The sequence below is a fragment of the Amphiura filiformis genome, chromosome 2 (assembly GCF_039555335.1).
Source record: "Amphiura filiformis chromosome 2, Afil_fr2py, whole genome shotgun sequence".
Classification (NCBI taxonomy): domain Eukaryota; kingdom Metazoa; phylum Echinodermata; class Ophiuroidea; order Amphilepidida; family Amphiuridae; genus Amphiura; species Amphiura filiformis.
The window spans coordinates 1,515,197-1,542,837 of record NC_092629.1 but is presented as its reverse complement, the minus strand read 5'-3'; the positions used below and the strand labels follow the sequence as shown (position 1 = coordinate 1,542,837).

Below are 27,641 nucleotides of genomic sequence, written 5' to 3'. Positions count from 1 at the left end.
TGGACATCAACCATTCTCACACCTCCTTGACCATAATCTTGGATCATTTGATTTCTTGTAACCTTATCAATACCTTTCCATATAAATGTATATATTATTTGGTTTAAATCTTTTATTAACTCGTATTGTGGATTAGGCAAAGTTAAAATCAGAAAGGTAAGCTTAGATAAAATAAGTGATTTAACTATTGTTACACGGCCCAGCACTGTAAGATTACGTCTTGACCATTGGTGAATTAATTCATGAATTGACTCCATTGTTTTTACATAATTAATCTGCACCATTCTTTCAAGTGACACAGTGAAGTCAATACCTAGTGCTCTAAAACAGTTATTATTATGAATCCATTTAACGTTCAAATGATCACAAATTGTTTCATTGCTGCCACTTTTTGACCCAATCCACACAACATTAGTTTTGTCTATATTTACCCGTAAACCACACATGTTTTCAAACGAATCGAGGATTTTAAAAGCTTCATTCATTGACTTCTCTGTGCCAACAAAAAAAAGAACAGTATCATCAGCATATTGAGATATGCGATATTCTGCATCCCCTATTCTAATACCTTTAATATTCTGATTTTTTCGAACCATCATACCTAGGACTTCCGCACAAAGGATGAATAAATAGGGACTTAGTCCGTCGCCTTGTCTGCATCCTCTACCCACCTTAAAAGATTCCGAAAGAAATCCATTAACTAGTACTGATGATGAAGCTTGATTATAAAAAACACGAATCCATTTTTTTTTTTTTTTGCCAAAATTGAATTTATCTAATATTTTCATTATAAATGTATGTGATACCGAATCGAAGGCCTTTTCGAAATCAATCATGAGAAAAAGACCAGGAATATTTTTATTCTCTGCCAAACTCATCAGGTCGTACATTAAACGTATGTTTTCTCCAATATATCTACCCGTGACAAAACCTTTTTAGTGTTCGTGTATAATATCGGACAAGCAGGATTTTAATCTGGTTGCGATGCACGACGAGGCGAGTTTATAAGATACATTTAGGAGGGATATAGGCCGCCAGTTCTTCAAAAATTGACGTGGTTTATCTCCTTTGGGTAATAAAGTGATTATACCATATTTTTGAGTTACAGAAAGTTGTCCATTTTCATACGCATAATTTAACGAACGAAGCAAATACCATACAAGATCATTTAAAATACTTTATAAAATTCCGAACTAAATCCATCAGATCCAGGTGATTTAACATTTTGCTGTTTTTAAGAGCATTTAAAAGTTCCTTATATGTTATAGGACCCTCAAGACTATCGCGCTGGGCGTTTGACAAGATTGGAGTATTTATATTTGCAAAAACAGAGTCAACATCAGCATTATCATCAGTTTCAGATTCCGAATATAAATCTTTATAAAAATGTCTTGCCTCAGAAAGAATATCCTTTGAGTTGGTTAAAACAGAACCATCTGTACGAACTATTCTATTTATTGTTTTGTTAACTAAATTACGTTTTTCCATGTTCAAAAAATATTTAGACGGTTTTTCACCAAGCTCAAACCAGCGAGTTTTAGATCTTATCAAGACCCCCTTCATTTTATCTTTACGCAGATTCTCAAGATCGTTTTGCTTCATATTCAATTGTACATTTAAAGTGTGGTCACCCGAGGCGACCTTTGTAAATAATTCTGTTATCTCAGATTCAAGTTCTCTCTCCAATCTTCCCAAATCTTTCTTTTTGAAAGCTGAGTAAGAAATAGTTTTAGCACGAATTTCTAATAAAATCATTTCAAAAACAGTTGATCATTGATTATAAACTGGATATCTCTAGGATGGATTGTGTTTAAATTTGACAAAATATATGGAGGTGCCGCATACTTCTCTACCACTTCTTTTATAGTTTTCTTCACCAAATTAACATATTCTGTATCCTTTAAAAGAGAGTTATTAAACTTCCAGTAGCCTTTGCCACGCTCAATGTCATTGAAATCTAGATGTATATCGACTAATGAATGGTCCGTACGATAACCTGGTTTGATATCACATTTAGATAGTTTGGAATTTAATTCTGACGATATTAAAAAGAAATCAAGACGGGCTTGTTTCAAAGTATCATGTTGCCGCCATGTATATTTGCGTAAATCTGGATTATTTATGCGCCATACATCCGTCAAATTCAATGAATTGCAAAGTTCTACCACTCTCTTTTTTGCATTTGGATTGTTAGCTCTAACATAATTGTAAGTATCAAGTGCCTCATTCATTACCAAATTCCAATCGCCGCATATAATTATATGTTCGTTATCAAACTCATTAATTACATTGTATAAATTATCATAGAACTCTGGTTCATCGTTATTGGGACCATATATATTAATCAATGTTATATTGCAATTATTTATTACAATATCAATTACAAGCATATTTCCTTTTGTATCGCACTTAAACTGATTAACTTTATATTCAAAATTATTATTGAAAAATATTGCCACGCCCCTTGCGTTGCTGTTATATGAACTAAAATAGCAATCAAATCCCCATTCAGAACGAATTATATTTTCAACATCTTTTACAAAATGAGTGTCCTGTAGACAATATAAGGAATGGTTTTTCTTCCTTAAAAAGTGAAGTACATCTCTACGTTTTTTTACATTGGCTAAACCTCGACAATTCATGGAAGCTATTGAGAAGTGTTTGTTCATGTCACTAGTCATGTAAATGTGGGAATCCTATTTGTAAACATGGGTAGGCCTACACAAAATGGAATGATATGAATACAATGTAGTCGATCACCCTCTCCGTCTTTAATTCCGTAACTGATTTTGAACATAATAAACATTTGTATCCCAATTGTATCACAATAATATATTTCATAGTTTACATCATGAACCTCTTGATTGATTGTAGTTTGTTTTCCTCTGTGTTTTTTACATCGAAAATACAACAGACAACTGTATGTACATACCAAAAACACACACATACACACAAAACGAAAAAAATTGATCTCGTCTGGCAAAAAAATAAATAAATAAACAAAATTAAATTTAAGACAAAATTAAATTTAGACTCGCCGAAAAGGGCCACAAATTGACAAAAAGCAAAATTTAGAAGTAACAGTGATCGCGAGACCACTTCTCTGTGGCACTGTGAAATAAGATGATAAGTCGAAACTAAAAGCAGTTGATTGAAGTAGAGTATACTGTCACAAAATTTTTCAAAAGGCGCAAAATTTTAGTTCATACAAATCACTACTAACTTCATAAAAAAACATATACCTGCCGCTACCAACACTTAATCCACAAAATTATGTAATGTTTCATAAATAATTAGATTATTACTGGAAAAAAAGCTACATGCATATAATTAATTTGAGGCAGCTAAGTATTGTTTCCTAGACAATTACATTTTTACTGGCGAAACAATCGTACTTGCATATTAATTAATTTTGCATAGTTGTCTCCCATTAAAGAGAGAAAAAATAACCATATATGTCATCTTTTTTCAGAAAAAATAAACACCAAAGAACACGCAAAGGGCAAGCATTGGATATGGATTAAATCTTAATGAGAGTTATTTTAAATTAACCAACATGACCAATGTCGGCCCAATGCTTCCAACACCGTTGAAATACATGTTTTTTTCTGATTCTTTTTAAAAATTTTTTAAACTTCTGTTTGGACCTATATAGGCCTATATTTTAAAATACATAATGGTACAAAAATATCAGAAAACTGGTATAAAGAAATCCGAAAGAAACATTTCATAATCATTTGCAAAACAGAACAAAATCATTATTGCAGAACAAGTTTTTTAACCATTTATATGCAATTATTGAAAGTTTAGCCCATCTGGGGTCTACATATTTACTCTGGCTTGAAAATTAACTTGGATAAATCTGAGTTACTCCCTTTAGGTTTGTTTAAGGATAATCCTCCTGATTTAAACAATGATGATTTACATTTTACTGCCAATCCTGTTCGTCTTTTGGGTGTAGTTTTTAGTTCTGATCTGAGCAATATTTTTGAATTAAATTTCGTTCCAAAACTTTAAAAACTCAAGGAAATCTTGCGAATTTGGTCGATGAGAGATTTAAGTCCAATTGGTAAAATTACAATTGTTAAATCCTTGGGTCTTTCTCAATTAATTTTTCTGTTTTCTGTTTTACCTAAACCACCTGATAATTTTTTGAAGGAGGTTGACGCGATAATATTTAAATTTATTTGGTCAGCAAAACCAGATAAGCTCAGCAGACAGTCCATCATTGGTGACTATGAGAAAGGGGGCCTCAAGATGGTTCACATTCCCTCAGTTATAAATGGGCTTAAAGTGGCTTGGGTTAAACGTCTCTTGGATGTGAACAACAATGGTAAATGGAAATGTTTTTATATGTTTTATATGAAACAGATTGGTGGTAATCTTTTTTGGGAATGTAACACTAAACCAGAGGAGAAATGTATTAAGCTTATTAAGAATGTGTTTATTGGTGAAATTCTCAACGCTTGGTGTACAATTACTTATGATTCTCCTTCAAGTCATTTTAGACATCAAATATTATGGAATAATTCATCTATTGTTATCGCCCAAAACACTGTTTACAAAAAAGTCTGGTATGAGAAAGGTATTAAATTTATTTCTGATATTTTAAATGAAGATGATAGTTTTCTTCCCCTTGATATCTTGAAGACCAAGTATAATTTACAATGTAACTTTTTGGAATATTTTGCTCTAATCTATGCCATTCCAAATGTATGGATCAGAAGTGTCGAGAGGGGGGAAGACTTGGGAACTGTTCAGAATGATCATGATGATATGCTTGCTCTTATCTGTTCCTCTAAGAAGGTCTGCAAATTGGTTCACAAAATTTGCGTTGACAAGTTGTTTAAGACGCCCAAAGCCGAGGCCAAATGGGCTGTCTTTTTTGATGATATGAATTTAAATTGGAACGATATTTACAGGATTCCCTTGTCTTCCTCCCTATCAACCAAACTTAGGTATTTTCAATTCAAAATTCTGCATAGAATTATAGGTATAAATGACAATCTATTTAAATATGGTTATGTTGATTCAAATCTTTGTACTTTTTGTAATCAGGAGTTAGAAAATATCCCACATTTATTTTGGCAATGTGGTACTTCTGCTCAATTTTGGAAGAAGGTTCAAGATAATATCTTTAAAAAAAGAGTTACTCTTACCATGAAGGATGTTCTAATGGGCATATTAGATGTTGATTATTGTCATTATAATTTTGTTGTTCTTCAGGGAAAAAAGTTTATTTATAATGCAAGATGTAATAAAAATAAGCTGGACATACAAGGTTTTAAAGGTATGCCGAGACTGAAAAACACATTGCAAACAATAAAGGTAAAATGTATGAATGGAATAAAAGATGGAACTCTATAAATATGTAATAACAGTTACTTTCATCAATGTAATATTATTGTAATTATTCTGTATAATTGTGGCTTTTATAACTATGTATAACTGAGATCATGTTTGATAAATAAATACACAGGACACCTTGTGTGCTCTGTGGAAAGATAAAAAAAAAGTTTTGAATACAGACTAGCAATATTACGCCGTTTTCAACGTCGTATTAACACACGGGCCACGCACCACAAGTACCAACTGTGAACTCATGAAGTGTAGTGCCGGGTTAAAACTCCGAACCAGCAATCCAGCGACCAGGGTTCAATCCCTGATTTTTCCTCTCTCAACATTTTCATATGCCAGTGTTCTCGAGCCTCACAATCGTCATTAAAACTTAATCACGATAGCTTCAATATTAAAGTAAAATTGTGCAACACCGTATCATATCTTTAATACTACAGGTATCGGACATACCGTGCAACATGCACTTTAGTATGGGTGATTTGGAAAAACGTATGTTTATATTATATTAAATATAGAAAAATAAGAAACGATTTTTTGTACCGTCAAAACTAAATCACGATAACTTGTTTACACTGCGATCTAATTTTATCTGACTACAGCCTTTATTTTTTATCATGCAAATTTAAAATACTTACGGTCTTTTATGATGACCTCTGACACAGATGGGGAATCAAGTCTCGCAGTATCTAACAGAGCTGAACCGGCTGGTATGTCAATTTCAAAGAAGAACATCTCGTTGTATTCTAAAATATTATCAGGCTCAATTACAATCGTCTTTGTTGCAGTAGTTTCATCGTCATTGAAGGTGATCGTAGTATCCATGTCTGGGGCGTAGTCTTCCGGATCAGTCGCTCTTGCATCGGTGTATGTCACCTCTAATATAAGTGATGAAATAATACATCGAGGCTGTCAGCAGGATTGTGTTATTGCACGTAGACTCATTGTCTATGCCTACATTATGTACTGCTATAATCGAGGGCGCTGTGAATTCACAGACTTTTCACTTTGTTTTTCAGTTTTGGCAGCAGATAACATACTTAGGCAGTCCGTTTAGAAAAATCAGACGGTTAATGAAGTTTTTTGCTTGAAATTCATCTGTGCATGTCTATCTCTGCAAATTTTTAAAGCAAAGCAGAATGGCGCAATTTAGTAGAATTTTCCGAAAAAGTTGCAGCATAACCTTAAAGATGATTTTTTAAATAATATTATGTTATTGTATTAGATAAGAAATGTTTAACCTACAAAACATAAACAACTGCATGTAAGCATAACGAGCTAAACACGCAGTAAGAAGTTAGTAATCGTATTTAAATGGTCTGTGATTATTCAGTGGTGTCTGTATTCCCCAGGAATATTCATGAACTCATTTGATAGTAAATGCTGAGAATGTTTTTGGAGTTTGTATGTATGTTCATTGTGCCTGCAATCTGAAAGTCCTACCTTTTACTAAATTCTTTGAACACTCTGTATCGACTCAGTTGATTGTTATTACTGAGAATTGTTGGAAGTTTGCAAAAATGTATCCGCCTAAAGATGACCCACCAAAGCGGCAGGACACATTACATGTCGGGGGCATTTTGATTAGAACCAAAGATTATTCTCGAATTGCAGGCTTATTTAATTTGGGATGGGGCTGTGATGGGGTTTTTTTTCCAATAATTTGTTTTCAAAAATCGAAAGGTGGGATGGTCCTAGAGGTGATTTTGCACCTGTTTGTCCCATTCTTTTCGCTGGCATTTTATTCTTTACTTTGTCTTGATTATTAGTATGTGCAATATTTATATAATATATTTATCTTTGTAATTGTATATGAGCCAGTGATGAAGCATAATAAATAAATAAAAATAAATAATAAAATTATTGACTCCACCATGATAGTGTGTGGCTGATGGGGCAAATAGTGTATCTAGCAAGTTCAATGTTTGTCGTTGTTTGTGTTCTGTGCGTAACGCGTTGTGCCAAAATACGCGCTACGCCTAAGTGCGCAACGCTTCTAACGATAAAATTGCTGCAGTGGATAAAGGGTGTCACGGAATATAACATGACTAAATTGGATGCGTTCATATTTATAGTTAAGTTATCGAAAAATCAAGTCACAGAAAAGTCAAATCAAACGACCTTTAAACAATGGTTTAATAATATAGTTCACATTGCAACAGAGTTCGATGTTACCTCTCTTTACAGACATCCCTTAGAATGGCCCTAAAACCAGTTTAAAAAAGTCAATCGAAAAAGCCGTCGGTACTCATGATGTAAGAGCATGCGCAGAACAATTAAAAGAACTCATTTTTCGCAAATGGCATGCTGAATCCATAGTAACGCACCTATTACATCCGTTCGACCAAGATAACCACCTCTGATAAATGTAACTTCTAATGTGGTTTCCTCAAATGCTATATACTGCTTCTCTTCTATCCTGAAATACGCTGTAGAAGAAGAATGATTGAACATTAAGAATAATTGCAATCAATAAGGTGTTGTACAGGCAAAGACTACATCGATTGATGTTCACAGTTTTTGCTTGCATGTCCAAGTTGACTAAATTGCATATTTGTAGGAATATTTAAAGAAAGGAAAATATGAAGGAGAACGCAACATTTAAGAAAGTCGACAAGGCTTATTAGTCTTAAAACATTTCAAATCTATTGAAATCCACCACTGTATTCTATTGATAAAACGTACTAACATTTTTGCTTAAAATCAATAATACAAACTTATGAATTTTCTCTACCACCGGCATTTTGCAGGATTTAGTCCATTGTCTGAGGCATTTTTTTTCATAATATCCCCTATGTTACTCATCGCAGTCATAAACTAATGACAAAAAAAGAGAGGGTAGACTTATTATAAGTCTACCCTCTCTATAATAGTACCATGTCAATAAATCTGCAAGAGGTCATTATAAATTACGTCCTTATTTATTTATTGGTTTGAAACTTACATGTCAAGTCCAAGATAAATATGTTAGCTGTGTTCAACATAGGATCCACTGTTGTTTTAGCAGTATCAGCGACAGTCACGGCTCCAAGTACAGCTTGAAAGTATTCAATACCTTCCACGAGGGCATCAGTCTCTAAGTCGAGGAGTAGTTCTTGCACAATCTCGCCGTCCACAAAGTCAATAGTTGTTGCCCCGCCAATGTCATCGTAGTCGGCGATTACAGCGGTTTGAGGAGTCAAAGTTATTTCTAAATTTAAGAAAGATGTTTATAATGTTAGGTCTAATTTTACGTAATGGTAGTGTAGTTTTTGTGATTAAAATTAGCACAAAGAGAAAAATTCTCCGCAACATAGACTGGAAAGGCAATTTGCCACCAATTATTAAGTTGCAGCAAGTATCACAACGTTTAAGAGGGCATCTCATCTGTATAAGCTCTACTGTTTCCAATATTGAATTTGTGAAAATTATATTAATATGTTATTATACTAATCAGTTAATATTATTATACTATATATTAGTTGATAGTTCTGTAGTTGTAAAACTATGAGCGCTAGAAATACATGTATTATCCGTCAATTCTTCTTAACAAAAGTCATAATTATGAGTGCTCTAATACGTAGACATGAGTTTGAAACTATTTTTTAATAATAATAATAATAATAATAATAATAATAATAATAATAATAATAATAATAATAATAATAATAATAATAATAATAATAATAATAATAACAATTTAAAGTCATATTGACCATAAAAACAAATAAAAGCAGCCGGCTCTTACACGCGATATTCAAAATCCACGCGAAAAATAATTACTTGTGCGCAATTGATGACAGCCTTCATTGGGACGTCATTGCACTAGACAGTTTCAAAAAACTTATAAAGCTTATAAAATTGCCCATCTTACAATACCATATTGTATTTAATACCATTGTATTTTAAATCTTATTGTCTTATATCGTATTATATACTACATTGATGAATTAGGTGCGCTACGTTCCTCTCAAAATGTAAAATACGAAAAATGACGCTAGTGTGCTACCTATGTGGTTAATGAACTGCAGGTCATTCTTCTTAACTTTAAAGAGAACGCACTAAACACCTTTGTAACGTAAAAACCTTTGATAAATCCGCCAGGATCGTCACGCATGAAAACCAAATAGATACCCCAGCGTATGGGCAATAGCTGAATTCAATCGATGACAATGGAGGCATTTACCGAACCTAAAGCACGGTAGGAGCACGGTTCCCGAGCGGAACCGGCTCCGACTCATAATCAGAAGGTTGCGGGTTCGAGCCCCGGTGACGCCGTCGTGTTGTGCCCTTGAGTAAGGTACTTTATCTCGATTACTCCACTTCACCCAGGTGTATAAACGGGTACCGGCATTCTTATATGCTGGGAAGGTAACAGACTCGCGGTGGTGGAGGTGTAGCGACCCCCCTACAGCAACTGTACATGGAGGAGTCTGGCCTAATCGCCAATGAAAGAGAGGTGATCACTGTTTATATACAGGTTCGCCTCCTTTACCTTTACCTTTTACCGAGCCTAAGTATGTAATAGAATTTATTAATGGTCGAAATCAAAAATATACGCATTAAAGTTGCCGGACGCCAAACCGGGACGCATGTCTAACTATTCCGGAGGTATACTATATTGCCCTCCGTGAGTGACATTCCCCGGTAACATGTAAATACGGCAGAGTTTGGGCTCTTTTAAGTTAAGTCTAATCCACGTGGTGCTTACCGACTGATGTGTCTTGTCCAACGTAACCAGATCGATGGACCTGGAGCTTAACCGTACTACCTTCCTCACCGGTGTATGTCGAATCGATCCATATAATAGCTGAAAAAATGTTACAAATATATATATCCGTGAGACACCGTATAAAAATACAGAACAGTCACTTTTAAAATGTATTTAACCAAGTTTTTATTCCCTAAAAACACCTAAACATTTAATGTCTTTTGGAAAAAATATTATCTTCAATACGAACAGTCAAATTTTTCAAATGATGGACAGCTTTTCCTCCCATATTAATAGATTGTAGTTATAAATTTTACTTTTCGCACTGTGTTGCGAATTTAAAAAAAGCTATACTATTTACTATCAGAAGGACATTCCTCATATTCAGAATGCAATTTTGTGTGTCTGATGTACTTCAAGGCCCCTCAACAAATAATGTACAGACGTTGCAATTCGATTCCTTAAACGGGGTTTAAAAGTTTAGTGGCCCGGTAAACACAAACTTTTACCATTATTTGGGCAAAAAAACAAATGAATATTGGCATAGAAAACACAAAATATCACCTTAAGGGGGTACTACACCCCTGGCCAATTCTGTGCGTATTTTTGCATTTTTCTCAAAAATTATAACGCATTGGTGACAAGTAAGATATGTATATTATAGAGGCAAGGGCTACAACTATTGCACTGAAAATTCAGCAACTCAAGGCAAGTAGTTATTGATTTATTGATCAAATACTGGTTTTCCCTCTTTTTTGACTGTAACTCCACAACTGTTGTCTGTGCTGAAATAAAAATTTCCAGTGCAGTAGTTGTAGTCCTTGCCCCTATAATGTATACATATCTTACTTGTCACCAATGCGCTATAATTTTGAGAAAAATGCAAAAATAGGCATTAAAATTGGGCAGGGTGTAGTAATCTTAACTTTATAACTTTGTAAAATTCCTTTCGGGGTCAAATTAAATGATGTCCCCTAATGATTTATACCGGGAAAGTTTTTTAGGTGTGAAGAGCATTATTATTCGTAATATTGTTTTAATTTCTAATATTTACATGTACTTAGCGTTCTTATGAATTTTTATATTTTAGAAATTGGACATTTTTAATAAAAGTTAAAGGATATTGCGTAAAAATGGTGAATTCCAAGTTTTGACGAAACAACACCTGTTGTCTTTATCAACACTTGATGGGTAGTAACTGCTATAGGCAACCAACGCTAGCAGTAGTTCCAGCGTTGATCTTAGAGTTGCCAGTATTTTTCCATCAATGGATTTTCTTGATCCCTGAGTCAGGAACTCATCAAAAATGTGAGAGAGTTGGTACTGTCCTTCGTCTCTGTACATGATGGTGCCCTCCTCTTTCTTATTTCTGACTCAGGGATCAAGAAAATCTCTTGAAGGAAAACAGACTGGCAACTCTAAGATAACGCTGGAACTATTTCTAGCGTCGGTTGCCTATAGCAGTCACTACCCATAAAGTGTTGATAAAGACAACAGGTGTTGTTGAAACGTACATAAAGTGAACATTCTGGATCAGATACAAGAAACTTTGTTAACCAGTTTACTATACCGATCCTGATGAATCTGTTCAATCATGTAAGGCATAAAATAAACGCATAAAATAACAGGACTTTGAATCTATAGTGAAATTGGTATGTCTACTATAATTCTGCTACCTACTGAAGATACAATCCAACATTCAATAATCACTATGAATGAATACTGATTGACAGAAAATTGATTGATTGATTGATTGATTGATTGATTGATTGATCGATCGATCGATTGATCGATCGATCGATTTATTGATTGATTTATTGATTGATTTATTGATTTATTGATTTATTGATTTATTGATTTATTGATTGATTTATTGATTGATTGATTGATTGATTGATTGATTGATTGATTGATTGATTGATTGATTGATTGATTGATTGATTGATTGATTATGTAAATGACTCATGGGATTTCAGATCTCAATTTATCACACAGCCCGTCAATGAAGGAGATTGTTGTATTTAACCCACTTCCGACTATGAACTTAATTGTCAATATCGCTTATTTCTTTTCAGTACTTACTCGAATGATCCAGGATAAACACTTTGGCGGTAAATAATTCTGCATGAACGGAGCCTTTGGCCATATTGGTACCAGCAACTGTGGCTATAACAACCTCGAAATATTCCATTCCTTCGACCAATGTATCAGGTTTTAGCTCGAGCTGATGAGCAACTGCACATTCACCTTGAGCAAATGTGACCATTACAGCTGGATTTATTTCAGTGAAATCGGCGGCGGAAGCAGTTACGCCTGCGCCTGTCGTGTCCGTGGATATACCTGGGTGTAAAGCAATTTCAAAAAATAAAACATGGGCATTATACAGGCTATGTCAAAAAGAAGTAAATTCATGTTTGAGGGGCTGTAACTATAGATCTGTGAGGAATCTGCTATCAATGAAAATATTATTGGAATTATCAATACAGGGTGTACCAGAATGATTGGTAGCGGGATATGTGACATTTTCAAATGTATAAAAATATAAAATTCCTAATTAATATAGTTTTTGTACCATAACTATAAAGGAGCATATATTAACTTATTGGTCTAATAATCTGAAGATAATAGGTTAATGCATCTGGAAGCTATTGTCATTTAAACATAGATCGTAATCATAGATTTACTTACACAACACAAGATAAATAGGTTCACAGCTTGAACTATTTATTGCATGCTCTCAATCAATATCTCATTTCAGTCTACATAACATAAAATTGCTTTAAATGCACTTTTAAAAAGATCCCGAAGTTCCCAAAGACTCTCTTTCGACTACGAGAGTGTGAGGTGAAGCCCCATCTTGAGGGAACTTTAAAGTTAAAACACCTTGGATGGATCCATTCTATAAATGCCCATATCAAATTTTGAAACATTAAAAGTTATAGCATGTTTGCATAGGATACTCCTTGTTCTTGGAAACCGTCTTCTAACTCTTCTCTGCATTTCTCCATAGCTTCGTGTCAACCAGTAATTCTTCTGTGGCGCTATTCCAGTAACAGTCTATAACCATTCTGCCACACCATTTACTTAGTAATCTCAATGTATCTTATACTACAATTTAAATTACCGTCCTAAAAGGCATTACACTCAACCAGTAAATTTTGATTAGATCATTTATATATATTATGAATGAAGAAATAGGCAAGGAAAAAATAAAACATTTTCAAGATTTTCCACATTTTATTCTCACTTAAAAGGTATTTGTAGTAAAATAGAGCTTTAAAATTGTTGCGCTACTGATCAAGTGTTGCGACGAAAATGGTAAAAACACCTACTTTCCTTTAGCATCAGGTAACTTCTGAACGGAATGTGCTATTTTAATGATCTAAAATTCATAGAAAAGATAAAACTACTATAATTGCAAATATTAAAACAATAACCCCAAACTGGTACCCAAAATAGTACAAAAATGAGACGTGGAAAATACATGATCAAGTATTATACATCATGCATTTTTAAACTTAGCTGGAGTTTGTACATTTTATAAACTTACCAACTGCATCATCAGTGTGTCCTAAATAGCCACATCTGTGAACGACTACTTCCACCATGGTATCACACTCATCGCCGATATAAACGGGATCAATCCAAAACAGGACTAAAATAATATTGATTAATATTATTTGAATAGAATAAGGTTTCAAATTCTTAACTTGTGGCTGTTTTACAATCAACTGTTATTCGTGTTTTAATCAAACGAAACACGACTCTCCTTTTCAGATGAAACACGTCTGGGATCGATGGAATATTTATAAAGACATCTTTGCAGGCTTCAGTCACTCAAATAAAACCAACTTTGACGTACGTTAAATACAAATTAAATGCGCTGCCTTTTAATTTTAAGCATGATTTTGTCACGATTGGGCACCATGAATCTTTAAATAAAATGTACAAATTGATATTCAGATATTTCATTTATACAACGGATGCTATCATTTTTACAAATATATATTATTCAACAATCTACCACTCAGCTCTTTCCGACATGGAGCTAATCCAACCAAATAATGTTTTGCAGATAATGTATAACAAAATAACTTACATGAACGATCTAGTATGAATATGGTAGCTGTATCTCTGGCTGTGTCTAATGTAGTTTTTGTAGCCAGTGCCATGGTTATAGTTCCCAGTGTAACAGTAACATATTCCGTGCCTTCCACATCACCGTCTTCCACTAGGTCTATAACCACTTCCTTGACTTCTTCGCCATCTACAAAGGCCACTGGTATAGCGGTTGGGTCATTCAGTGCATAATCGGTAGTAACAGTTGCAGTGTCACCTGCTGCACCCACTGTAACGACTGAAATAAATAAAATTAATAAAGGCACATATATATATCTAATAATTTTAATATTTTGACAGTTATGAACATGTTTTACTAATCTTCTTTTTCATCTTCTTTTACCTCATCAATTTGCTTGATTGATTAATTGATTTATTGATCGACCGATTGATTGATTGATTGATTAATTGATTGATTGATTAATTGATCGATCGATTGATTGATTGATTGATTGATTGATTGATTGATTTTATTTGGTTTCATATAAAATAGAGCATTGTCAAAAAATATTCGCTAAAGATTAGAATTCTATACAGTTATGTTATTTGTAGCTGCTTATAGAATAACATTTTATATATAACATGTGTTATTTTTCAGGTGACTAACTTTGGAATTAAAAGTGCTCAAACCCATTACAGGTGAGCGTAGAAACAAATTCAAAGTATAGACCTCTGGAAAAGGCAACCGTTACTACTAGTTTCACAGCATACCCTCACTTACGATCATTGGGTATACCGATCATCGGATAATTTGCCATGATTTCAAGTTAACACAAATGCATACAGGTATATACATTCTGTAGTGTCAAAACCATGACAAACCTAGCCATTCCATCACAGTCTCTACTCGAAAAGTTGTCGAAAGTGCTCAACCACTATAAATAGTGGGGGCGTAATATAACGTTATATTACGCCCCCATGATACAACAATTAGCAATAAGTTCCTTGTCCAGGGGGATTTCAAGTTAACTCAATGAGAACATACTAGGCACCGCCAGGGTTCGAACCCGAAACCTCTCGCACCATAGTCGAACGCCCTTTTGAGCTAACTTGACCCAACTAACTAGAGCTATCTAGCTCAGGCTAAGCACAGCATTTAAGCGATATGCGATACCAAAGCGTTTCTATTCATTTGCATGCTCTTTTTTACGTTGGCAACACAAGAAAATTCGATTTGTTGTCAGGTTTTTTTTTTCAATACACTCACTGGAAGTTCAATTCATCTCATGATGAAAAATATGAATGTGATCTTATTGTCTCTGAGTTTACAGACCATTGAGAGACTCGAGCTCTAGTACAGTGACAATAGGTGTAACATGTATATAACATTTTATTCACAGCTGTATCGCTACTCTATTAGGGATTGGTTTTTAGCCAATGATTGGTTTTTAACCAACATGACCAATCGCTCACCGAGCGCGGAGTACAAATTTAGGCTTATATTGTAATAGGAGCTACTCTCATCGGCCGGCGGGCAGTTCATAAAGGCATGTGCTTTGATATCTATACAAAATAATTCTTTACCTGGCGCGGACGTTGTGCAACATTGCCTCCGCCATGAAGACGAACACAGCTTTGAGGAAGCGTTTGGCGCACCCGAAAGACAACATTGACCCGCTAGACAAAATTGCCAAAACTATGACACTGAGCACATACGGGGGAGAGACCGGCAGAAAATGTAACACCTGGCTGAAGGAACATCAGAGAGAAACAGAAAGTTTGGAAAGGGGCAAAAAGAGCTTTACGCGCCAGACCAGAAAAGGTCCGTCACATAAAAAAACAAGTCAGCCATAGCAGATCATACTATCCAACAGAACCACAAAATCAACTGGACCAACACCAAAGTATAACAGAAAGACTTCGTCGCCAGAGTGCTATACTATCGTAAGTGACATTTTTGGCCAAAATGAGATTTTGACGAATTATGGAAGGCCATATAAAAGCGCACATATTTTAATAATTAAGCAATTTAAAACCTGGTTTAAAAACCAGGTTTTAAATTGCTTAATTATTTTTTAAATAATAAAATAAAATATCGTAAGTGCAATACAATTTTAATTAATGCATGCAAGACTATCGTATATGCCACTTACGATAGTCTTGCACGCTAATTTTGTTTTTCATTTGCTGCAAGACCATCGTATGTGCCACATACGCTACTCTATTGGGCCTAAACAACAAAATCACGGAATGCTACACCATCGTAAGTGCAAAACAGTCTCTAACACATCACTGGCTGTGACGCTGACGGCTGTATGCGTTGTCACCATGCTGGCTAAGTTCATAGCTCCCATGACTGGTAATAGAGACGATAAATCCGTTGTTTTTAGTTTTAGATTCAGTAATAAATCTTAAGAGACAATATTACGGCCAAAGGTGTCTTGCTATTGTAAATATTATGTGCCAAAATAAATTAACACTTGTTAAGAAACATAAAATGACAAAGTATTGGATATTTGAGCCGATATTACACATATCCTAATTTAGCAATGCATGCTGCACTATCGTATGTGGCACATACGATAGTGTTGCACTCTACACTTATTTCTATTTGAGTGCAACACTATCGTATGTGGCACATACGATAGTGTTGCACTCTACACTCGTTTCTATTTGAGTGTAACACTATCGTATGTGGCACTTACGACATCTAAATCAGTTAATAATTCATCGATTTATTAACTTTAACACCATTTATATAGTTTATATTATTAAAATCAAATTGCTTTTCATTCCCATGTCATTTTATGGTTACTTGGAAACAAACGGCTACGCTAAACACAAAAATGCTCCTCCTGTAAAACTGTCCAAACTGCACTTACGATAGTGTAGCACTCTGCCGACGACTTGTGAAGGAGTGTGATGCGAGTACCCGCTTCATCAGAGAATCCATTTGGATTCGCAAGAGAGGTCCTACCGTCATGAACAGAGACGAGGAGCCTACCATTTAAGTCAATTGTACGACCCTTTAATCAAGACCACGCCCCCTGGAGATGGAGCTGTCTTACCACCAGTCGTTCAAGATATACGAAACTGTCAGGTCAGTGTCAAAATTTTAGATTTGTAATATGGAAACTCCAAATGCTCATATTGTTTATCCGTTTAATCTGACTTTGTTTTTAACTTTTCTTTATAAGTCCGGGATAATTTCAAATTTTCGGCGCCCCATGTACGTACCAGTCAGCTTGGCATACCGTTAAAGGTATACAATGGACTGCACGTCGAGATGTCATTGGTCGAGGGTGTTATACGCGCACGAAGATTGGGCATTTGGTATTTCATAGTATGTGACTTGTCAATTTAAGCATCCCACTCGAGTCCAATACGTATAATATGAAATCTTACATGTATAAGATGCACCCTTACACGTGAAAGGTTACACGTATGTTCTTACAGAGTTTTGTTGTTGTTGTTGTTGTTGTTGTTTGTTGTTGTTGTTGTTGTTGTTGTTGTTGTTGTTGTTGTTGTTGTTGTTGTTGTTGTTGTTGTTGTTGTTTTTGGTCCATTTGGCGATTCAGTTCTAACAGTTTGCGCCTGATGCCCATAATATTTTAAATGATTCCATGTCCCTTTGTCAATTTAAAATCCTTATCACTGTACCAACTTAGAGCTTTCACGTTGATATATTTTACCGAGGAACGGTCGGCTCTTTGTTTTAACGTCTTGGGTCTTCGACCCAAATCATTTTGCACATGAGGCTCGTGTATTCTTATAAAGGTAAAATGCCCAAGTGCTATCAGTGCACCACCTCTGAGCCCTAAAGATGCTTTTTTGAATAAGAAACGGCCAGTCCTTTGTTAACGTTTGGAGTCCTTGAGCCGAAACTATTTCACATATGGGGCCCTTGTATAAGGTATAAGGCTCAAGCGATATCAGTATACCAAATCAGAGCCCTGAAGATGGTTCTTTATGTTAGCGTTCTGGACCCTAAGGCCCATAATAGAGAAGCCATGAGGCTACTTTATTTGCTAAGAAACGATATGATCCGTATATTTATATTTACTGGTTCCCTTGGCTTTAAACCTCTGGTCCCAAAATGGACGAAACGCACATCTAAAGGGGTATGGCCTTTAATTCTGATACAATTGGTCTTTGGGACCCTTGTCAATTTGATATGTTTGATGCATAAGGAGGAGGAGAAGAAACTGCAGGGCAAGAGTATACCCGGATAAAAGGATACTAAACAGCTCAAGCAGAATAATCTAGTCCCGGTAAAGGGATATACATCATACAGGTAGTGTAAAGGCGTAACGTGAGTCATCCTATGGGGATGAGGCGGTTACTATTTAAGTTTGACTAATATTGGTCATCGATCGTTTTTACCCTGATATTTCATTCGACTTTCAATAAACTTCAAAAATCAATAAACAGGATTGAGTAGTAATTTTGGTACTGTGTTTGTGTTTTTTGGAGGACTTTGGTATGGTTGCAAAATAATTTTAAAAAAACAATTACCATATTAGTCTTTTTGACCATTTTTATATTGCATAAGCATAAAGGGACATAGGGCCCTAACTAAATATAAATATATAGTACATGCGTTATAAACCACGAAATATACATCTTATACCGTTTTATATTGATCACATACCGTTTAATAATGATATTCAAGTCAGTTTAGCTCTTTTTATGAACAATGTATTGTAAAATAGATATATATCTCAATTGGTCCTTAAAGAGGTCGTCTATAATACTTCTTAGACTATCACAAAAAGTTTACAAAATTTTCTTAATTGTTACGGATTACTTACCAACCGTTGTATCGTCTCCTAAATATCCTGATCGATGAACATAAATCGAAACCGTATTATCTTCTGCACCGACATATATGGGATCGATCCAGATTTTAGCTGATAATAATTGATTAATGAGTAAAAATAATGACAACAATTAACATAAGTGATACTTGAATGTTACAAAGGCAAATTTAAAAATAAGAAATATTAGTGACTAAAAGGTCACAAAGGCCCGTGATAATATATGTCCCTTATAAGACAATTTATGCCATATTGTAATATACACAAAATACGAATTACACCACGCCCTTAACATAACAGAATATCTTTATGCCAAGCAAACGTTGACATGTTTTTCTGTACATCTATGTATGCGATCATGAAATTTTAAGTCAGGAAACCAGTACAGACCACGAGTCTTATCTTTTAGCATCAGTACAAACGAGCTGAATTTTGGACTATTGGAATTGTAAACCTTTTTCCGATCTAGATAAAAATGGTGTCAAATCTTCGTTTTGATAAATGATCTTAAATAATGCTAGCCACCAACATGTAAGGATGTTTCCTTACCTTTGTACACATCAACACATGTCAAGTTCAATGGGTTTCTATGGTCATTGACCTAATTTGATGCGAATTCTAGGTTATGAAACATCCTACATATTGCTAGCATTGTCTAGTTTAAAATTGAGATTTGACCCCACGTTATGTTTAATGACCTTTCCCCCACACATGGGACAATATTTTATTTTGGGAACAACCAAATGTGTGTACAAGGGATTTCAAGGGTACGGTCTTTTCAAAGATACTAATCTTACAGGTGCTAGTCACTGACCTCTATACAGGGTGTCCCATAATCAATTAACGGCCATAAGTCGAGAAAATAGGCATTAGAATCCAAAAATTGAAAAAAAACCGTGCAGCCCATCTTATTATGCATCTTACGCTATTTTTACTTGCATCGGTTGACTGATGCGCACTAATGGATAACGGTCGATTGGGTTTATATTTTGTCCGGTGAACCCTTTTCGTTCTTTTAAAACAATCCGTTTGTTCAATTTAATTTGGTTTTGTTCAAATTGGAAAACCTTCAAGATATTGAAAATGAAAGCTTTTTTCGTATAATTATGTTGATATAATTATTGCATAACGTATTACAGCTGGCTAAAAAGTTTAGCATTAATGTGTTTAGAATAGGTTAAAGAAAAGATAATACAAGCTTTAAATCTTTTACAACACCCTTTCCATAGGTTGTTGACTTAGATCGGGTGAGAAAGTGTTGTTTCAAGTCGTATTAATTGGGCCATAAGTTAAAATCAAATAAGTCGTATGCGCATTTGCTGTATTGTGTAAGTATGTACAAGGCTATTAACAAATGGTGTTTATCTTATTTTAACGTCAAGATGCATACATTTCTTAAATAAGGGCGTAATTACGAATAACCCTTAAAAACAGTCTAGTTGAAATCTGGCCAATTTTACTAACATTTGTGTGTCTTTTGAACCCTTTGATGTTTTCTTCTCATATAAAACATGTTTTATTTTATTTTGAAGTCCCAAAGCATGTCAAGGAGCTCAAATAGGAACAAAATATTTATCCTGGGTAAGCAGTTCAACAACTGCATCTCAAAAACATTTTGTTTTATGGGGATTATCCAAAGATGCAATATGATTGTTACTTAACTATTTCAAATTGAACTTTGGAATTTGAAAAGTATAGATCACGTTGGGTCTGCTAACACTTTTCTTTGATGACTTTGACCACAACAGACAGTAGTTTAAAATTGAGATTTGACCCCATGTTAAGTTTAATGACCTTTCCCCCACCCATGGGACAATATTTTATTTTGGGAACAACAAAATGTGGGTACAGGGGATTCTAAGGGTACGGTCTTTTCAATACCGGTCTTTTCAAAGATACTAATCTTACAGGTGCTAGTCACTGACCTCTGGGTGTCCCATAATCAATTAACGATCATAAGTCGAGAAAATAGGCATTAGAATCCAAAAATTTAAGAAAAAAAAGCCTGCAGCCCATCTTATTATGCACCTTATCTTATTATGCATCTTACGCTATTTTTACTTGCATCGGTTGACTGATGCGCACTAATGGTTAACGGTCGAGTGGGTTTATAAATTGTCCGGTGAACCCTTTTCGATCTTTTAAAACATTCCGTTTGTTCAATTTAATTTGGTTTTGTTCAAATTGGAAAACCTTCAAGATATTGAAAATGAAAGCTTTTTTCGTATATGTTGATATAATTATGGCCTAATTACATAACGTATTCCAGCTGGCTAAAAAGTTTTCTTATGTACATTAATGTGTTTAGAATAGTTTAAAGAAAAGATAATACAAGCTTTAAATCTTTTAAAGCTTCAACATAATGTTGCATGATATCACAACACCCTTTCCATAGGTTGTTGACTTAGATCGAGTGAGAAAGTGTTCTTTCAAGTCGTATTAATTGGGCCATAAGTTAAAATCAATTAAGTCGTATGCGCACATGATGTATTTTGTAAGTATGTACAAGGCTATAATACAAAATGTTGTTTATCTTATTTCAACGTCAAGATGCATACATTTCTTAAATAAGGGCGTAAATACGAATAACCCTTAAAAACAATCTAGTTGAAATCTGGCAAATTTTACTAACATTTGTGTGTCTTTTGTACCCTTTGAAGTTTTCTTCTCATATAAAACATGTTTTATATTATTTGGAAGTCCCAAAGCATGTCAAGGAGCTCAAATAGGAACAAAATATTTATCCTGATTGAGCAGTTCAACAACTCAAAAACATTTTTTATGGGGATTATCCAAAGATGCAATATGATTGTTACTTAACTATTGGCTTCAGTGTTTACCCAATCTATATTTGCTTGAACCAACATAATTATCTAAACAACCAATAATCAAATATTCAGATTGTGCTTATTTTTAGTCTAGATTTAAGAGTATAATATCAATTTCAATATCCTAACACTTAAGATAACAGAGCTTTGATGATGGAGGTAGAATTTGCTGAATGACCGTCGTACGATAATAAAAGTTGAGGTCCAATGTATTTTTATTTACAAGCTTAGCTGCGCATTGATACAGATTACAGATGGATAAGATTTGTTGACATTTTTCATTGTAAATCGTTTTTCTAAATTGACACCACTTATTTTGGAAGTTATCATCATTAAAAAGTATCATGGTAGAACGTTTACGAAAAGACTACGTTTTCCTACTTACTCGAATGATCCAGGATAAACACTTTTGCGGTATCTAAGACTGTATGGACCAAAGCATTTGCCGCATTCGTCCCACCGGGTGTTGCTATAACAACCATAAAATATTCAAATCCCTCAACCAGGTCATCAGGTGTTAGGGTTAGAAGATGAGCAACAGCAGTGTCATCTGCATTAAATGAAACCGTTGCTGTAGCCATTGGTATATCAGTATAATCAGCGGTAGTAGCAGATACGGCGGTCGTGTATATGCCTGTAAATAAATTAAGTGGGTTTTCAATTTTTCTTTAATTTTTAACAATTGTCATACCATTAAGGGTAGACGAGGTATTGTTGGTCGAAGCAACCTAAAAATCGATTTTCATTATCTAGATCAATATATTAGTGAAAATTAACACCTTGATGTTTTGCAAAAGTTCATTCTACAAATCGTATACTTTGCAAACTTGCTTAATTTATTGTTGTTAATTTATTGTTGTTAATTACAAAAGTGTTGTTGTTTCAGCCCTCTTTACAACGTAACTCAAGAACCGCAGTACCTATAAAAGTATAATTATCTGTGACATTTTAATTCTTCTACAGGCTTGCTATAAATTGAGCAATGCAATTTTTGCCAAAGCTCACTACCATTCGTAAGATGCTGTGAACTACAAAATCACAACAGTTTAAAATAATTAATAACCTTAACGCAACATAAGATATGTTAAGCTTACCAACTTCGTCATCAGTGTTTCCTAAATATCCGTTTCTGTGAACGACTACTTCCACCGCGGCATCACACTCATCGAAAACATAAACTGGATCAATCCAATACTCAACTGTAAAAAATGATATTATTTGAAGGATATTAATTTATTACTTGTTGGTTAGTTTTTTTACAGATACAACTGATTTGCATAAGATTGCACCTCTTTTGAAGCCGCATGGCCTGAATTTACCGTATATGGCTATATATTTCTCTACCACGGTCAAGATATCACAACAACAAATAGAATTCGATAGTATTGCTGGTTTTACTTTTACCAAGAGCAAACTTTGGCTAAAATTTGGATTGGTCATGACTAACTGTATCTAGCATGCAAGTCTACTATATAGGGTATAGATTTTTATGATTTTGATCAGCCCTTTCTTCTGTTTTTGTAGAGTAACACTATCATAAGTTTCCATAGAGAGTACAATTTGCTTTAAGAAAATCCACTATCAATTGTTTACTGATGGCACGATAAACAAAAGCATGTTTAAGCATGTTTTTTTTAACTATTTTCAAACAAAAATAAATTTTTTTTTTTTGGTTTTATTTCAAAATGTGTGTCCAAGCATTTAAAAACAGCTTACTTTGTGGAATTGGTTGTGATAATGACTTATTATTGATTAAACTGTTTTGTTTTGAAGAAAATTGGTTGCAGCTTAAGTGAAATGCATAATTATATGAATTGCCTTATAGATTCGAGCAGAAATGAATCCAAGCCCGTGATCTGAAGAAGTGAAAGAGTGATTTATATCTTTTTACCACATATTTTCTTTTGTTTTTTAATATTTCTTTCTTTCATTCTTTCATTCTTTCATTCTTTCATTCTTTTTCTTTCTTTCTTTCTTTCTTTCTTTCTTTCTTTCTTTCTTTCTTTCTTTCTTTCTTTCTTTCTTTCTTTCTTTCTTTCTTTCTTTCTTTCTTTCTTTCTTTCTTTCTTTCTTTCTTTCTTCCTTCCTTTCTTTCTTTCCTTCCTTCCTTCCTTCCTTCCTTCCTTCCTTCCTTCTTTCTTTCTTTCTTTCTTTCTTTCTTTCTTTCGTGTACAAATAAAGTTTCATTGCTGATATATAAATGGACTCAGTTTTAACTAACATTGTGGTATGTATATATTATATCAAAATAAAATTCTAAAATGCTGTTTCATTACTTACTATCTTCGTCCTCAATTGTGACTGTAGCTTTGTGAAGAGGTTCAAGAAGTGCCTGCCCAGCAGTAGCAGCAGCAGCATCATCATCAAATCCAATTTCTACAATCAGTTGTTCTGTATGCTCTACAAGCTTATCATCGGTTATAGCCAAAGCTACAGTTTTTGTGTCTTCAGTCGCTGCAAATGTTAAATCTGTCGCTGGAGTAAGCGCTCCGTAGTCCATTGTTGATGTTGCCGATCGATCCGTTGCTGTTAAAGCTTTATTGGTCAAAAGGAAAATAAATTCAATATTTACGTTAGTGAATTAAGTTATTCATATGGTCACAAAAACACCTTCAAGCCATTATACGATTTCCATCCAACTTTATTTTGTCATTCTTTACCCAAAATGCTGAAATAATATTAGTAATAACTGCCGGGAAGGGTTTTCTTATTGACTTTAATTTTTATTTGCCTGTTGTAAATTAGACAGATTATTATTGTCTCACATTGTCTTTTAAAAGGAATCAACACGGCTGCCCGTATCTTGAAAGACATCCATTATTGCTTAAAATAACGTGTGCGTGTGTTGCAAAAGCTGTCAATCAATAGTCTCAACTCATTAAATTTTTGTCATCGTACTTGGTACAAAAATAATGATAACATGAACAATTACATGGAGTACAAACCAAAAACAGCAGACTCGAGCAAAATTTAGCACATATCGCAGGGCAAGTAATGTCGCTTTCTTTTATTTTGATCCTGAGGTAGAAACTGCAAAAATGTCAGATCAGGCACCAGGCCTAGCAAAGACATTTTGTCGGGAATGCTACACTCTAGTTTAATGATGATTGTCTCAATGTGAACGACCATTCTTTAAGAAAACTAAATCTCACTTGGTTTTGACAAGCAAAGCAAACCTGATTAATCTATTCAACGATATCTCGCTTAGTCTGTATTGCATTGAAATCACAGTAAATAACTTACTAATTATTTGTGAAACACTGAGATCACCTTGTCTTCTGATGATAATATCGATAGTCCCAGTTGCCTCGTCAACATAGTAATCGTTACAATCCAGGAAATACAAAGTTACTGTAAATTTTATAACCAATCAAGATATGTAAACATGGAATTATACATTATAAGTTGTTGGAATGACATAATTATTTGCATTCACCGGGTACATCATTTATTAAAGATATAAGAAGAAAAAGACTCAAAGTACTAAAGCAGTGCAGTAACTACCACGGCCAGAACATGTAAGTAAACAATACTAATAATACTTGCACAAACCCCTCGTAATAAATTTGCAATAGAGAAACAACGAAAGAATGAAATTGTTCAAAATGTATATATTACTTGGATTGTAATTACTAGTAAAAGTATAATCTACTTTGCGTGGGGTTTATAAGCAATACCAATATTTCAGGGAGAATAAAGTTATGGCAGTTGCAGAAATTCTAAGCATATCCCTAAAGAAGGGAGGTGTGCCTAATGAGATTAGATTTGTTTTCTTATGTGAACTCCCTTGTCTTCTTTAGAAGAGGTGCCAAAATGTCTGTAAAACCCAACGTCATTATGGTAATCACTGATATGTTCTAATGATTGCACGACATTTCGCGTACAATATAGTTATAAATTAATGATCAATTTGAAATATTCTTCACAATATACATGCATTAAGCAGGAAATCGTCAATTTCTTAAAAATATGCGTGGTGAAAAATATGTATATTAAAGTGTCGTTTGTAAAGCAGAGTTTTATCGCTGATATATAATTAAAGAGAATCAGGTTGATATAGAACTATTAAGTATTATAAAACGATTTAACATTCTGTTTAGTTCCTTACTAAAATCGTTATCCTCAATTGTGACCGTAGCTTTGTGAAGAGGCTCAAAAAGTGCCTGCCCAGCAGCAGCAGCAGCAGTAGCATCATCAAATCCAATTTCTACCATTAGCCGTTCCCTTTCCTCCTGACTGCTATCATCGGTTATAGCCAAAGTTACAGTTTTCTCATCTTCGCCTACTGCAAATATAAGATCCGTCGTTGCAGTAAGCGTTCCGTAGTCCATTGCTGCTACTGTCGATAAATCCGTTGCTGTTAAAGCTTTATTGGTCAAAAGGAAAATGAATGCAATATTCAGTTGCTGATTTAAGTGATTTACTGGTCACAAACTGAAAGGTGGTCTTTTCATGGCTTTGTTAATGTTAATCTTTAATTGTCACTTTGATTTTAATAACGAGTCTGCTATAGAATGGAAAGCTTAGACCACATATCATGTAATATCATGTACATCCAGTATTTGGCCAATTTGAAATTTGTTAAAATCTAATGACGTCATCTCATCTTAGACTATTTGATTCGGAAGATGCAATCGCCACAATTGTTCATATACAAACTACAAACGGAATCAAAACAACAGCGGTGGGGGAAATCTTCCCAAACATTAGCCGATGAAAGAGATTGTTGATGTGATAACACTAGCGTGCTAAATTAACATTAATTTTTCAATTTCTTTCCTTGTTGTAAATTTGACTTACGTTTCCCTATCACGAGTAACCGTCTCATCATAGTCCCACAAAAGGAACCAACATTGCTGCCCGTATCTTTAAAGACTTTCATTATTGCTTCAGTAACATGTGAGACTGTCACAAATGTTGTCAATCAATAGTCTCAACTTGTCAATTTTCATTATTCCGCCATGCTTAGTGCAACAAAGTAGTAATAACATAAAGATCCACATGGCTTACAAATCAAAAAGTGCAGATCTCTAACAAAATTGAAAGATATAAAAGTCATTGAAGAAGTTCTTTATTCCTCTATTTTGACACAATATTTACACGCAAAAGCTCAATGTTATTTGTCTGCAAAATGTCAGATCGGGCACCAGGCTTAGCAAAAGCATTTTGTCGGGAATGCTACAATGTGAACGACCACGCTTATAAGAAAACCTAGTCCATGTTACTTTGTTTTGAATAAGAATCATGGTAAATAGCTTACTTGTTGTTGTTGCCACACTCAGATCACCTCGTCGCTTAAGGACAATAGTTACAGTCCCACCCTCGCCAACATAGTAATCGTTGCAATCTAGATAATACCAAGTTACTGCAATTTTTTTTATAACCAATCAAGGTATGTAAAAAAGAAAGTATACATTATAATTTGTTGCAATAGCATAATTATTTGCAATTACTGGCTACATCACTTATTCTGAAAATGAATAGAAAAGGAATGGAATTGGATATAATGTATATTCTATTATTTTTACTTGGATTGAGATTACTTGAAATATACTCTACGTTGCGTGGGATTTGAAAGCAATGCCGAAATTAGATGAACCAGACTAAACCAATGGCTATTGCAGAAAATATGTGCATCCCCCTGAAGAAGACATAGAATTCCCGTGTCTTCATTAGGGTAGGTTTGCCTAAAGACATTGCATTGTCTTCTTATGTGAACTTGGAATTGCACAAATCCCTCGTGATAAATTTGGAAAAGAGAAACAACGAAAGAATGAAATTGTTCAAAATGTATATATTACTTGGATTGTAATTACTAGTAAAAGTATAATCTACTTTGCGTGGGGTTTATAAGCAATACCAATATTTCAGGGAGAATAAAGTTATGGCAGT

General features: G+C 34.3%; 1 protein-coding gene across 1 annotated transcript in view; it reads right to left on the bottom strand.

Annotated features, from left to right (window-relative positions):
* Window positions 1-27,641, bottom strand: part of LOC140145481 (uncharacterized) — a 129,573-nt gene that overhangs the window by 42,914 nt on the left and 59,018 nt on the right. The window contains exons 12-25 of the mRNA XM_072167197.1: window positions 27,010-27,114; window positions 25,858-26,115; window positions 24,993-25,100; window positions 24,030-24,284; window positions 22,844-22,948; window positions 22,135-22,383; window positions 18,916-19,014; window positions 14,145-14,402; window positions 13,596-13,700; window positions 12,128-12,385; window positions 10,046-10,144; window positions 8,300-8,545; window positions 7,683-7,784; window positions 5,994-6,233 (exon numbers count right to left, since the gene is read on the bottom strand). Of these exons, the coding sequence (XP_072023298.1) occupies window positions 5,994-6,233; window positions 7,683-7,784; window positions 8,300-8,545; window positions 10,046-10,144; window positions 12,128-12,385; window positions 13,596-13,700; window positions 14,145-14,402; window positions 18,916-19,014; window positions 22,135-22,383; window positions 22,844-22,948; window positions 24,030-24,284; window positions 24,993-25,100; window positions 25,858-26,115; window positions 27,010-27,114 (2,487 nt within the window). The remainder of the gene's footprint in view (window positions 1-5,993; window positions 6,234-7,682; window positions 7,785-8,299; window positions 8,546-10,045; window positions 10,145-12,127; window positions 12,386-13,595; window positions 13,701-14,144; window positions 14,403-18,915; window positions 19,015-22,134; window positions 22,384-22,843; window positions 22,949-24,029; window positions 24,285-24,992; window positions 25,101-25,857; window positions 26,116-27,009; window positions 27,115-27,641) is intronic.